The 14,568-nt window shown below is 32.7% G+C and overlaps 2 protein-coding genes across 2 annotated transcripts in view; one reads left to right on the top strand and one right to left on the bottom strand.

Annotated features, from left to right (window-relative positions):
- The window catches only part of LOC132734652 (leucine-rich repeat and IQ domain-containing protein 1-like), a 61,575-nt gene that overhangs the window by 479 nt on the left and 46,528 nt on the right, over window positions 1–14,568 (top strand). The window contains exons 2-9 of the mRNA XM_060721476.1: window positions 3,115–3,287; window positions 3,599–3,713; window positions 4,336–4,433; window positions 8,216–8,387; window positions 10,028–10,176; window positions 11,448–11,564; window positions 12,846–12,920; window positions 14,262–14,401. Of these exons, the coding sequence (XP_060577459.1) occupies window positions 3,120–3,287; window positions 3,599–3,713; window positions 4,336–4,433; window positions 8,216–8,387; window positions 10,028–10,176; window positions 11,448–11,564; window positions 12,846–12,920; window positions 14,262–14,401 (1,034 nt within the window). The 5' untranslated portion in view covers window positions 3,115–3,119. The remainder of the gene's footprint in view (window positions 1–3,114; window positions 3,288–3,598; window positions 3,714–4,335; window positions 4,434–8,215; window positions 8,388–10,027; window positions 10,177–11,447; window positions 11,565–12,845; window positions 12,921–14,261; window positions 14,402–14,568) is intronic.
- LOC132734561 (uncharacterized) lies at window positions 90–2,598 on the bottom strand. The gene is made up of 2 exons (XM_060721366.1): window positions 1,746–2,598; window positions 90–842 (listed from the first exon to the last, which is right to left on the bottom strand). Exons 1-2 carry the CDS (start codon window positions 1,843–1,845, stop codon window positions 583–585), a joined length of 360 nt encoding a protein of 119 aa, XP_060577349.1. The 5' UTR covers window positions 1,846–2,598; the 3' UTR covers window positions 90–582.

Below are 14,568 nucleotides of genomic sequence, written 5' to 3'. Positions count from 1 at the left end.
GTCCTATTATGGAGTATGTGAGTTCACCCCTCAGACACTTCGCCCCTAGTCATTTGTTACAGACACTTCACACATTAGACACTTCGATTCAGAGTCAACTTGTCCTCTGGTCAACTCGTCCTCTGGTCAACTCGTCACCTTTTTGGTCAACTCGTCCCCTGGACAACTCGTCCTCTAGTCAACTCGTCCCCAACTCGTCCCTTATATTTTATTACTACTTGTTTTTCATATAGTTCATAAATCATTATAGACTGTTAAAATAATATATTATAAAATTACTGAATTGGACATATTTTGACGCTTTTTGTATGCGAATATTTGGAGTTCCATCTTATAATAAGGATATATATGCATAATTCTGATTAAATTACATACAGAAAAAAACAACACGAAGACGATCAATAGCAATAACATTTAATGTATAAAAACATGTTTTATATGCAAAGATAAAATATCATATCGTATGTCTTTTTTGTCAATATTATGTCATACATGTATATATAGTCACTTTCACTTTCACACTTTCATTGTTTTTTTTTCCATGCACATATTTCATTGTCTTTTTTTTGACATCTTACGACTCTACTCTTGGGGCTTGTATAAGTTGCCGAATTCTCTCAAAAGTCCCGTTGATGATAACTCCCCATTCCTGTACTTATCCCACAGCTGGTGCGTCTGTCCCTGAAGAAAGGTGTACTTTTTCCGCTGGTAGCGGCGTAGTCTTCCTTCACTTATCAATTCCGAGTTCCTCACCGCTACCTGGGCCTCATCGTACAGCAGTTTTATCAAAAGGTAGAATGGAGGCGTTCCCCCAGCCCTCCCATTCAATCTTCTATGCCATCCTATAAAATAATAGAAGTATATTACAATACCAATAAGATAGGCACAGATCAAACATATCATCATTATTTTACAACCAATAAATAAATATAATTGACACAATTGATACAATGACCTAAATTATCGTGTTCATTGACGATAAGTGGATACTGTACTGTTTTATGCATGATATAAATTGTTGTTAATTAAATATATAATGACACGTGCCTTTGGTTATTAAAGTATACACATGGTAATTTGATAATAGGATTAACGACACAAATACCTCTGTGGTTGGATACGTTTTATATATTTAAAGAACGCGTGTCTTTAATTTTAAATTATACAAATCGCGTGAAAATCGTGCCAAAGGTTGTTATAAAAATTTATTTTCCAAATGTCGAATTTGTTTTGATGGTGTATGGTCAAATATATGAAAATGTTGATTAAATACAATTAATACATTCAATATGTTGACTTGTATTATACAAGAAATTCTGGAACTCGGTTTTATACAGCTCCTCTTTGAGATCAGTTTAAAGATTTATTTATGGAAATTGAATATTAATCTTTACTAATTATTAGATGGCAATTGAATACTTGGTAATTACTTTTATGTTTTCAATCATGATTTCAATCAGTTAATATCCACTGCAAATATTATTGTACGGATTTTTTATTTAAAAAAAAATAATGAAAAAAAAAAAATAAATACTAACTCTTTCAAAAGGCATGTATGTATATACAACTCCTATGATAATAATGGACCATAATATTACAATAAAATGCAATTTAGAAAAAAAAAACTTAATAAATTCTTTAAATATTCTTTGACAATTTTTATTCCAATACACTATATAAGATCATTTGGAATTGCAAGACCATTTGTCTGTTAAAAATGAACATAAACATCACAAATGACTAACCTGTATTACAACTTCTGTGTTGCCAGTGTTCACAGCGCTCACACTGAAGTGCTTGCTGATTTTTCCGCACATGTTTCCTACAATCAATGCAGGGGTACATTGTCACAATTAACGACACTAATCAATTAAAAAAGTCACAATTAACAACACAAATAATTAAAATTGTCACATACACCGTTCACATGCAGTCTATAATCCAACAATATGGAATTCTAAGAAATGATTGATATGCACAAAAAAAATAATCCAATGTTCATATAACGTACAACGCAAATGTGTTTTTAAGAATAAATCTTATATTTATCAGGGCAACTTTTATATTGACAATTTCCCAACAAACAATTATCATGTTTTTAATTGACACGATCCTTCTATAATGAGATCAATACGCACCGACATAAAGTTTTTAGCGCTTCTAATTTCTGTTAATCTGTCGTCAGTCTTTAATCCATTCAGGGAGGCGGTAAAAATCAAAGAGTTGGACCTAATTTTAGTTTTAATTATCATTAAAACTCCGATTAATTAAACATTAATTGAATGTTTGTAAACTTACCTGTCTTTGTAGTTTGACATCAAAGCTATGCACGTGCGCTTAGATAAAGATCATTAAAATTTAACGTAAAAAAGACGTAATTATTTTATTAATATTTCGATATCAATCAAATTCAGTATTAATTTTACATATTTTACATAAAAGAATTATTTAAAGACATTTTAAAGACAGAGATCGAAAGTAGGGGACGAGTTGACCATATTAGGGACGAGTTGACCAAAAGTAGGGGACGAGTTGACCAAAAAGGTGTCGAGTTGACCAGGGGACGAGTTGACCAGGGGACGAGTTGACCGGATTGCGACACTTCACCCCTCCTTTGAATGAGAAATTACAAAAAAAAAAAAAGTTATTTTAATCAGAGAGGCTTTCATTGCAATTATTTAAAAATTATAATGATATCGCAGAAAAGTATACTGGCGCCTCCTGGGCCGAGTGGTTAAGGTCGCTGACTTGAGATCACAGGTCCCTCACCCCTGTAGGTTCGATCCTCACTCAGGTCAAAATCTTTCATGTGAGGAAGCCATCCAGCTGGCTTACGGAAGGTAGGTGGTTCTACCCAGGTGCCCGCTTGTGCCTGAAATAATGCCAGGAGGGGCACCTGGGGTCTTCCTCCACCAATAAAAGCTGGAAAAAAATCTACGAAAAAGTCTTGAGTGTACGGTCGCCCATAAATAAAAGCATTAATATAATAAGCAGAAAAATATTACTTATGATTTGTCCAACACTTAGCAGGAATAAACTGTCCTCCATTAGTTTACCACTGCTATACTGTCTACAAGTATAAAAATCATGTTTTGAATAATATTAAAATTTCAGTTGAGATGAGTATGCCTCCTTCAGGCGTTGAAGGTTGTATGGATGAACAGTCTGTTATAGAGGCAGAAATCCAGCTTGAGTTAGAAAACATCAATCTAGATGATGAAGTAGAGCTAGCTGATGATTTCAATGATGAGAATGAACTGCCAGCAGATTTTGAGGAAAACAATTTGGTTTGTAGTTTGTAGTATTACTTAAAATAGTTCCTGTACAAGAGTTAAGTAATAACTGGATCATAAGATTACTACTAGAATTGACAAGTTAGGAGTTAAACAATATTTTTTCATTTTGTGAGTATAATTTAAATAAAGATAAAATTTGGCAAAAACAAAATCAAAAAGTGTTATATATTCCACATGTATGGCATTAGGCATAAAATAAAATTCTCTTAAAATTGGAAGAAAAAAAGCTTGGTTTTAAAAGTAAATATATTTGTGTGAAATTTTGTGAAGGTCATTATATAAATGTGTTCCATTGTTTATAGGATGTGGACAATGAACTGGATTGTTACATAAAGAGACTCCAGGATCAGAGTAATAGATTTGAACAGGAGTTGTTGGAATGTGATGAGTTACTGGCACACACTTCACAGAAAAATGGTGAAATTCAAGCTTTTCTTCCCCCTTTATATATTTACTACCAGTAAACAAAGGAATTGCCAATGCCAAAATGTATGAGTTTTTTTTTCTGAATTGAGTGGCATAAATTGTCCCAGCTTGTCAGTCTGCATTTATGTTAAAAGGGAATCTCTTTATAATTGATAAATAATAATTTATTTCACAAGAAAATATGAATACAAAGGCTAGCAAAGAAGCTACTTTTTAGTCATTATGTATTCAGCAGTTTCTGTTCTGTGATTCTCAATTTGAAGTTTTAACAACACTTTTTATCCTGAATTCCAACATTGTTGATGGCATACCCGAAATGTTGTGGAAAAGACCTTAATAAATATTGGCACAAATCAGGGTTTCTGTAAGTACTAGTTTAGGAGTCATCTACTCCTAGACTTTGGTTTGTACTCCCAAAATATTATACTTTTCTTTCTTTTCCTATATAATGTGATTTCTTAAAGTATCTGACTTCAACATTTTGGGACTTTATTGAAATACTGAGTAGTTTATTGTCATTGGTCTCAACTATGGAGTCCCCAGTATTTTGGTTAAAATATTTTTTGTACATGAACACTAACAATTATATTATTTTAATGCTCCTTCATTTCAGACACATTGGGCTCAGCTTTGATACCTTATGAGGATCATAATCTGTTGCTACAACTTGCCAAGGAACAAGGATGTGATGTGGAGCAGTATAAGAGACAGGTCTGTTATATCTAAGATATCATTACCTATAATTAACTAGACACCACCAAGCCGTCCCTCCGACCCCCTCCCCCCCCCACACTTTTACTTATTTCGTTTGCCAATCATCAGTTCATTGTCTTAAGTAATTTCCCTTGACAACATCAATTGCTAAAAGTAATTTCCCTTGACAACATCAATTGCTAAAATTAATTTCACTTGACAACATCAATACATCAATTGCTAAAAGTAATTTCCCTTGACAACATCAATTGCTAAAATTAATCTCACTTGACAACATCAATACATCAATTGCTAAAATTAATTTCACTGGACAACATCTATTGCTAAAATGTATAAAATGGCCTTTTACAAAATGTTTCAGACTTTGACTTAGGTTAGTTAACACCACTGGAACTTAAAATATTACAGTCTTATCTTGGTTGTTTTGTGCTTGCCATTAATAAAGAGAGCCGCAGTGATTTTTCTCTGTGTATATATGCCTATAAAAGACGTCTTCCCAATTAAGTGAAAAAAATAACTGAGCTCTCTTTCTTTTCACATCTGCATTTAGGTAGATTCCATCAAAAATTCAATAAAAGGATGTCTTTCTTTACAATTCAGTTATAATTAAAGCTTAAATTTTAAAGCTACTTGCCTCTAGATGAGTCAAAATATTTCAATAAAACCAAACTTGAGAAAAATGTACTAAGATGTAAGGAAAAGTAAAATGTTTCAAGATTCAAGTAATATTTTACATATTATGTGTGATTAAATACTGATTTTTCAGTATTTATAACTATATTTCTACTGTGTTACTAACGCAGTAAAGGCTGTTTATGCATTTTTTACCACTTTTGGTAATTTACATGATTTTAAAGTGCCATTGATAATGTTTAAATTTATTCCTTTTGGTTACTTCACAATATTACACATCCAAATACATTTTCAAAATTTTCATGAAAATTAGCATGAATCTGGAGGCATGCTTTAAGTGTTTTTTTCTAAATGATAATTGCAAAATGCATACAGTACAACCTCTGCCGAGCAACACCCTTTGGACTCAAAGATTTCGGTTGTTAATGAGACGTGTTGCTCAAGAGTGGTTTAATTTGTTGTAAGAGCTTACTTTGTGAAGAACTGTTGATTTAAAGTGGTATTTGCTCTACAGTCATTTCAGAGGTTTCACTGTATTTACATTTCTATATTCTTTCATGCAAGAAAGATGTAGTTTAAAGGGACTCTACTGAGGTTTTTTGAAATGAAAGGACAGAAAATATTTTTTCAAGACTTAAGTATTACTAGATGTATGTCTAGACCAATAACTCATGTACAAAATTTCAGATCATTTGCTCTCTCCATTTCCCAGGAATAATCAATTTTATTTTGCAAATTGGCCCAATAAATTAAAACTGTTGAAACTCTTTTCACTCAAATCGGCCAAAAATTGCATAAAAATTGATTATCAGTTTAATAGCGTGAATATTTACATATCATCTATTGCTTGGTTTCAAATTGATTTGAGAAAAAAATTATTATTTTAGGCTATTGGACCTCAGTGGAGTTCCTGTAGGTCTGATAAAGTCTTTAAAAACAGAGACTTATTAAATAGGGGGATAAAAAGCTCTAAAAATAAAAAGCTCTCAATAAAAGCTCTCTAACATTTTCCTGCCCTGACCCACAATCCTTTGTGGGAGATTCATTTGCCCGTCCATCTCCGTCATCTTGTTTTACGTAATGAATGTGTTTACATTTTCATCCATTACCGATAATAATTTACATCTTCTTAATGTTTATGCTTTTTAGCTCACCTGAGCTTGCTCAGGGTGAGCTTTTAGGATCGGTGAATGTCCGTCGTCCGTCGTCCGTCGTCCGTCGTCCGTCCGGCCGTCCACAATTACTTGTGAACACTCTAGCGGTCGCATTTTTGCCTCAATCATCATCAAACTTGGTCAGGATGCTTATCTAGTTGAAAGCTCGGATGAGTTCGAACATGGGTCATCTCGGATGAAAAACTAGGTCACAAGAGCTAAAAATAGAAAAACCTTGTGAACACTCTAGAGGTCACATTTTTGACCCAATCATCATCAAACTTGGTCAGGATGTTTGTCTAGGTGATAGCTTGGATGAGTTCGAACATGGGTCATCTCGGATGAAAAAGTAGGTCACAGGAGCTATAAATAGAAAAACCTTGTGAACACTCTAGTGGTCACATTTTTTAACCAATCATCATCAAACTTGGTCAGAATGCTTGTCTAGTCAATTGCTTGGATGAGTTCGAACATGGGTCATCTCTGATGAAAAACTAGGTCACAGGAGCTAAAAATAGAAAAACCTTGTGAACACTCTAGTGGTCACATTTTTGACCCAATCATCATCAAACTTTGTCAGGATGCTTGTTGAGATAATAGCTCGGATGAGTTCGAATATGGGTCATCTCGGATGAAAAACTAGGTCACCGGAGCTATAAATAGAAAAACCTTGTGAACACTCTAGTGGTCACATTTTTGCATCAATCATCATCAAACTTGGTCAGGATGCTTATCTAGTTGATAGCTTGGATGAGTTCGAACATGGGTCATCTCGGATGAAAAAGTAGGTCACCAGAGCTAAAAATAGAAAAACCTTGTTAACACTTTAGCGGTCACATTTTTGCATCAATCATCATCAAACTTGATCAAGATGCTTGTCTAGGTGATAGCTCGGATGAGTTCGAACATGGGTCATTTCGGATGAAAAACTAGGTCACAGGAGCTAAAAATAGAAAAAACTTGTTAACACTCTAGTGGTCACAATTTTGACTCAATTGTCATCAAACTTGGTCAGGAAACTTGTCTAGGTCATTGCTGGGAATAAATCGAACATGGGACATTTCGGATGAAAAACTAGGTCACAGGAGCTAAAAATAGAAAAAATCTTGTTAACACTCTAGTGGCTACTGTTGTGATCCAAATATTCTGTTAATTGGTCTGAAAGTTTGTTTTGATGATTTCTAAGTCAAGATCGAACATGGGTCATCTTGGATGAAAAACTAGGTCACACTGCCCAAATATGGAAAAACCTTGTTAACATTCTAGTGGTCACATTTTCGACTCAATTATCATCAAACTTGGTCAGGATGTTTGTCTAGGTAATTGCTTGGATGAGTTCGAAATCGCATGTGAAACTAGGTCACCGGAGCTAAAAATAGAAAAATCTTGTTAACACTCTAGTTGCTACTGTTTTGATCCAAGTATCCTGGAAATTGGTCTGAAAGTTTGTTTTGATGATTTCTAGGTCAAGTTTGAATATGTGTCACCTGGGTAAAAAACTAGGTCGCACTGCTCAAATATGGATAATCCTTGTTAACACTGTAGTGGTCACATTTTTGACTCACCTGTCATGAGACTTGGTCAGAATGCTTGTCTAGGTAATTGTTTGGATGAGTTTGATAATTCAGGTGAGCGATCTAGGGCCATCATGGCCCTCTTGTTGATATTTTAACAACTACCTTTCCATTACTTCTTTTGAGTCTGGTCATGTCAAACACTTCAAAAAATAGACAAGATATAGCAGAACATGGACTCGAAAAATCTCACGAAAAAATTTGAACTTGCGGGGTTATTAATCGGTGATACAGATTTTAAGTGTCTTACGTCATAGCTTCCTTTCCATTTAGATATACATATAGCTCTGTGATGAAAAGAAATGTTTTATTGATAATTTATAAGAATGTTCTGAATTTTAGAAAATTGTGCCAACAAAATGTCAATTTTTCTTTCAATATTCATGCAACATTTTTTTGAACATTTTGTGTCTTGCAGATTTTAGAAGATATAGAAAATGACGAGGTAATAATCGATGATGAATTGGCAGACTTGATTGGGGATACAGATAAAGATGGAGAACAATGTTCCATCACTGAGACCACAGAGAATGGGGGTGCTAATGCAGAGTTACCTGTTAAGATTGCGAAGGCAGTTGAAGAGGGAATAGGTAAGATAGTATTTTAACTTTTTGTTTGCAGGGGGATAGACAAACATTTTTATTAAAAGTTTTATAAATACGCTGCTTGACCTATGTAATGTAGGAATATTGCACAATAAGATTTGGATGTTGGTAAACTAGTTTTGATTTTGGACAATCTTGATGGACGTAATGATATATGAAATTAGTGATAGCTTCCAGGACATGCCATACATGTATTAGAGTGCTTAATATTCTTAATAAGGATCAAATTACCGTATAAGTGGTTTTTTTCTGTGGGCTCCAAATTCTGCGGTTTTTCAAAATTTTGGCATGTTTTTATTTCTGCGGACTTAATTTCTGCGGCACATTCTTTGGACAAAATGTGATTTAAATTCTGCGGCTCATCTTATCAAAGTCTAAGTCACATTACTTTACCTATTTTATTTGCATGTACACATTTGCATTAAAATTTTGTTTACCGTCGTCACGGCAGAACTATATTATATAGTAATTACAAACAATTATATTGTTTGCTTGCAAATATAATGTGCATCAATAGACAGTTTGCATCTTTAAATCAGTGTGAAATGACGTGTGAAAAATATACCACGGTAGTATCTTTAATTTAATAAAATTGATAGAAGTTTATCGTAAATCAGACAACAATTAATGTATACGACGATTATTTAGCAGTATAAGGGTTTAAATGGTTTTAATGATTTAGTGGTAAACAAACCCTTTAGCGTACAGGCAAACACTATGATGTTTGAATTTCTTTGTTCATAAATTGGCATAATTAACAACAATTACATCCTTACATGCACATATTGCATATTTAGCCGAAATCAATTTTATATAACTCGATGACCCCCTAACCGTTATAATCTGTTAGTCTTTATTCCTTTTAAGGAAACAGGTCATAATGTAGGACTCATTTCTTTAAAAAAAAAAAAAACGTGGAGAAATATTCTGCGGTTTTTATTTCTGCGGTGCTGAAACTGACCGCAGAAAACGCAGAAATAAAGTCACCGCAGAAAAAAACACTTATACGGTATGCTTAATCAGTAACACATATGTATGAAGAAAAGGATATTTTACTGATGTTGCCAAGCAATTTGTAAAATCAGTTTATAAGAGAGAGATACAGAATTAAATCTTTAAATGTTAAACAGGCTGTTGTAAGAGAAGCATACTTTTTAAGCTTGCAAGTATTAATCATAGCAACTGATCGTTTAAAACAGGTCTCGGGGCATTTGCACCCTATCACCAGGGGTCGAAATAAGGCCCAATTCCCAATCCAGAATAGCCTCATTTTTACCCAATTTCCAAATAAGAAGAGGAAATAATTCCAACAGCTGGCAGCCCCCCAAAAATTGAAGTGTTTCTAATTCTGAAAAAATTGAACTGTATTTACTTGTTTCTTGAAATAGTAGGTATTGTGATCATACAGATGTAAAAAATATATATGGCAGTTTTTTAACTTTTTAAAAATTTTAAAATTTCTCAAAATGTCATTTTTTTTTTAATATTTTATGCCAAGGGCATTTTACCCAACTAACTGGAAAAGGGCCCTGGGTCTGATCTGCCATAAAAGTCCAAATTGAAATTATTATATTGAGGTTTAACCAGCACTGTATGCCAGTGTGACCATATCTTTTATTAATCAGACTATGAAGAGGTGCCGGTTTCACAAGAACTTGTGGTGGTCAATAGTGAAAAGAACACGAACACGCAGCTGGACATACAGAAATTGTTGAGGGAACAACTGGATACACTTGAACATAGGTATCAGGAGAAAATTGATCGAATTAAAAAGGTAGGTACAAAAAAAGTATTCCAAGAGTTCTTAGAAAAGGTCGTAGATGTATTCGCAAGCAAATAGTATAGTATTTTGAAATTGACAGCCGTGAGCGGTCATATGATAAATATTCTGCAGATTTCCTCCCCTTATCTCAGGGATCATGGTTATGTAGTCAGATTTATAGGTTAATTTTAATCAATTTGCATAAAAATTGATCAAATTAGAAAACTTTTAGCACAGTTAAGTTAAATCAGTGTAGAGTAGTTGCTATCTATCTGTATAATAAGTACCGCTTGAATAAAGTCAGTATCCTTCTGTAAGGTAGCTGGATAGCTTCTTCATTAGAGTGTGAAACCTATACCCTGTTGGTGGCAATTGAATCTACCAATGCGACCAGTGCAGATCAAGATAAGCCTGCATGGATCATGGTCTGCACTGTTTGCTATTCACTCAGTATTTATTTTGAAATTTTCCATCAAGTTGATGAATGTCTTAGTATTTATTTTGAAATTTTCCATCAAATTGATGAATGTTTTAGTATTTATTTTGAAATTTTCCATCAAGTTGATGAATGTTTTAGTATTTAATATTTTGAAATTTTCCATCAAGTTGATGAATGTTTTAGTATTTATTTTGAAATTTTCCATCAAATTGATGAACGTTTAGTATTTATTTTGAAATTTTCCATCAAATTGATGAACGTTTTAGTATTTATTTTGAAATTTTCCATCAAACTGATGAATGTTTTAGTATTTAATATTTTGAAATTTTCCATCAAACTGATGAATGTTTTAGTATTTATTTTGAAATTTTCCAACAAATTGATGAACGTTTTAGTATTTATTTTGAAATTTTCCAACAAATTGATGAACGTTTTAGTATTTATTAGATTGATGAACGTTCGAATATTTATTTTGAAATTTTCCATCAAATTGATGAATGTTTTAGTATTTATTAGATTGATGAACGTTCGTTGAAATTTTCCATCAAATTGATGACCAGTTTTTAGGTCCAGGATGAAAAAATTCACAAGCCCATTGAGTTATTTAGTGTGGTAAGGGTTTAAGATTCTGTCCCCCTGGCAGGATTTGAACCTACTGTGGCGCAATTGATTTAAAGTGGGTGCTTGGCCATTGAGTTCAGTTAAGATAAAAAAAGACTGTTTGAACATTGCATAGTACTGGTGGTCAAAATAATTGTATCCGCAAATATAAAATATGTATAGGATAATGTGAACATTAAAGTTCTTGTTGATTTGATAATGTAAACAAAGATCTGTATTTAAGGACGAGGCTCATAAAAGGAATGAAGAAGAAGTGAGAGAGAGAAGAACAAATGAAGAAAGACAGTGGAAGTTACAGGAGATACAGCGGCAGGGGCAACAACTCCTTGTGGAACAAGAGGTATTTATTTGTATATTGAACGAGCATGCTTAATATGATTTTAATGCACCATTTGAGATAAGATGTGATGAAATATGATATATAACCTGAAGGTCTGAGTGGTTAAATACAAAGCATTTGGTTGATACAGAATTTATTTTAGTTCAATTATGTAGGAAGCTTTAAGCTTTTAGACACACTTTCGAATCTGTTCCTGGAACCAACTAGTGCTGAGCAATGAGTATTAAGTTTCTTGCTCAAGGAAACTTCCCTCTGACAGGGTTTGAACCATCATTAGATTACTAGTCCAACACTTTAACCAGGCCATGCCACTTCAAAGCATTTGAACGATAAAACCTTGCATTACTATACTTTGACAGTAGAAAAACGAATATATATTTCTATTCTAACTTGCTGATAACAAAGATAATTGATATGTAAAAATATGCTGAACAATATTGAGCGGAGAAAATAATTTTTGTGACATAATTTGGTGTATCGAATTCATATCTGATGTCATATGATAATTGTAAAAAATTCTTTTTTTTATGTCCTGCATATATTGAATAAAGTTAAGTGTGTTAGAGTTGGATATAAACATGTTTTATTTATGGGAGGTGTGTGGTTCTACTCAGGTGCTGATTTGTGTCCGAAATAATGTTCAAAGAAGCATATGAGGTCTTCCTCCATTAATAAATCTGGAAAGTTGCTTCCGACGTTTACACTGGCAGTTTCACTTAAAACCTTAGAAACTTGGTACAGTTATATATTTTATGATATTTGATAAAGTATTTTCTTTGGAACTTAATTAAGGCAAACTTTAGTATAGTTTATGTTCATTATTTTGTGTTTTGAATGCCAGATATTAGGAAAATGACCACGATAGAAAAAAATGACATAATATATGCATTTTTTCTTCATAGAACTGAATATTTGTCACATATTTTAAAGATGTTTTTTTAGATAATTATTAGCTTGACTTTTTGAAGAATAGGGAGTGCTTACTGCTCTCTTCCCAGCTTTTGCTGTCACTTTGCATGCAAGTTGGTATCTCCAAAATTACTGAAGGGATGAAATTTCACACACTTGTTTTCTTGTTTTAGTTAAAGTTATGACACTTTATTGTCGAGAATGAGATTTGAGCATGCTGCCTTTTTGTAGATTGCCAAGAACCAGATCTTGTTTTAGTTAAATTGACACTATTGTAGATTGCTGAGAACCAGATCTTGTTTTAGTTAAATTGACACTATTGTAGATTGCCGAGAACGAGATCTTGTTTTAGTTAAATTGATACTATTGCAGATTGCTGAGAACCAGATTAAGCAAGAACAAGAAATGGCTGAGAAGGAAATGCAGGAAAATATGAGAAAATTTCAGGTATGTAAAAATAGCAGGCAGATTTAATTGGTTACTATAGACACAAGCTTGGTGATGAATTAGCATCAAAAAAGCTAAAACTCTGGGTGATTTTATGTCAATTTTATTTAAGTTCGACTATGGTATTGTAAAATCCCCTTTTGGGTGTAGAAGGTTGCTTGTTTTGTTTCAGACTGCTTCAACAGGTAGAGTAAATGTTACCATTTTCAGTCCTGCCAAATTTTTAGTATGTTGATGTCAATACATCTATTCTTATATGTTCCTGGTATTTTAATTCCACTTGGATCCCATGAATAAATAAATTAATGATTTAGTTCAATTTATTTCATTCTTAGAATTGTTGAACTGAAAATGAACAGCTTTTGCCATAGTTAAGATTAAACCAGGACTAGTTATCAGGCTGTCTGACCTGAGGTTATTTATTGCTGACTGACCAACTATCTTGTTTTCATTATGATATCCCTAAAACTAATAATAGAAGGGTCCAAAAGTTGGAGCTGGGCAAGTTCATTTCAGAAATTTAGTGGGATAAGGGTTGAAAGCTGCAGTCAGTGAAGGTCTTGAGTCAATGGTCATCATTCTTGAGCCAACTGACCATCTAGTTTTATATCAAGAGTCCTTATAGACATGGTAAAAGGGCATCTGCTTCCTAACACTTTAACCACAAAGTTTGTTTTTTCTCACTATATAGTCTTTATATATGTAAGTTAAACCTTACCCATTAAATACCTTATATAGATTTGTCCCTCTTTCAATATGAACAAAAACCTTCATTGATCATTTTTAGGTAAAATTTTAAAATAGACGCCGTCTGAATAGCTAACAGTGCGGACCATGATCAGATAGCATGGATGTGTCCTCTTGTCTTGGTCTGCACTGGTTGCCAGGATAGATTCAGTTGCCATCAGTAGTAAATGGGGTATCTTAATTTTTTTTAAAGATTTCAGATTATTTGATATATTTAAACAGATTATTTGATATATTTAAAACAGATTATTTTATGTTTTAAAAAACACATTATTTGATATAAATTATTTTAACATATTGTTTAAACATATTATTTGAGGTATTTTAACAGATTATTTGATGTATCTAAACAGATTATTTGATATATTTAACTGAATTTTTGATGTTTTTAAACAAAGTATTTGATGTATCTAAACAGATTATTTTATATATTTTAACAGATTATTTGATTTATTTAAACAGATTGTTTGATATATTTAAACTGATACTTTGATATATTTATACAGATAATTTGATGTATTTTAACAGATTATTTGATGTATTTTAACAAATTATTTGATGTATTTTAACAGCTTATTTGATGTATTTAAACAGGAGGAGATGAGTCAGCTACAGAATGAAATGGATAGACAGAAGAAAGAACATGGCATGGCAGTAGAAATGGAGAGAAAGAGACTTGAAGAAAAACGAGAAAAGGCTGTTCTTATTATTCAAAGAACTTACAGGGGATTTAAGTAAGATATTTGAGAAAATAAGGTTTACTTAAATAAAATAATAAACTGATATCGTCTGAGATTATTCGGTAATTCAGAACATTCTGTAAATCTTGAAAATCTATCCATAGTGAATCTTGTGATTTTGTTTGTCCCTGTGACTTATATTCAATCAGTGATACTGTTTT

This window comes from Ruditapes philippinarum, unplaced genomic scaffold, assembly GCF_026571515.1.
Source record: "Ruditapes philippinarum isolate M1 unplaced genomic scaffold, ASM2657151v2 ctg998_1_1_1_1, whole genome shotgun sequence".
NCBI lineage: Eukaryota > Metazoa > Mollusca > Bivalvia > Venerida > Veneridae > Ruditapes > Ruditapes philippinarum.
Note: the sequence above shows the minus strand (reverse complement) of the source record. Positions and strands in the feature narration are given on the sequence as shown.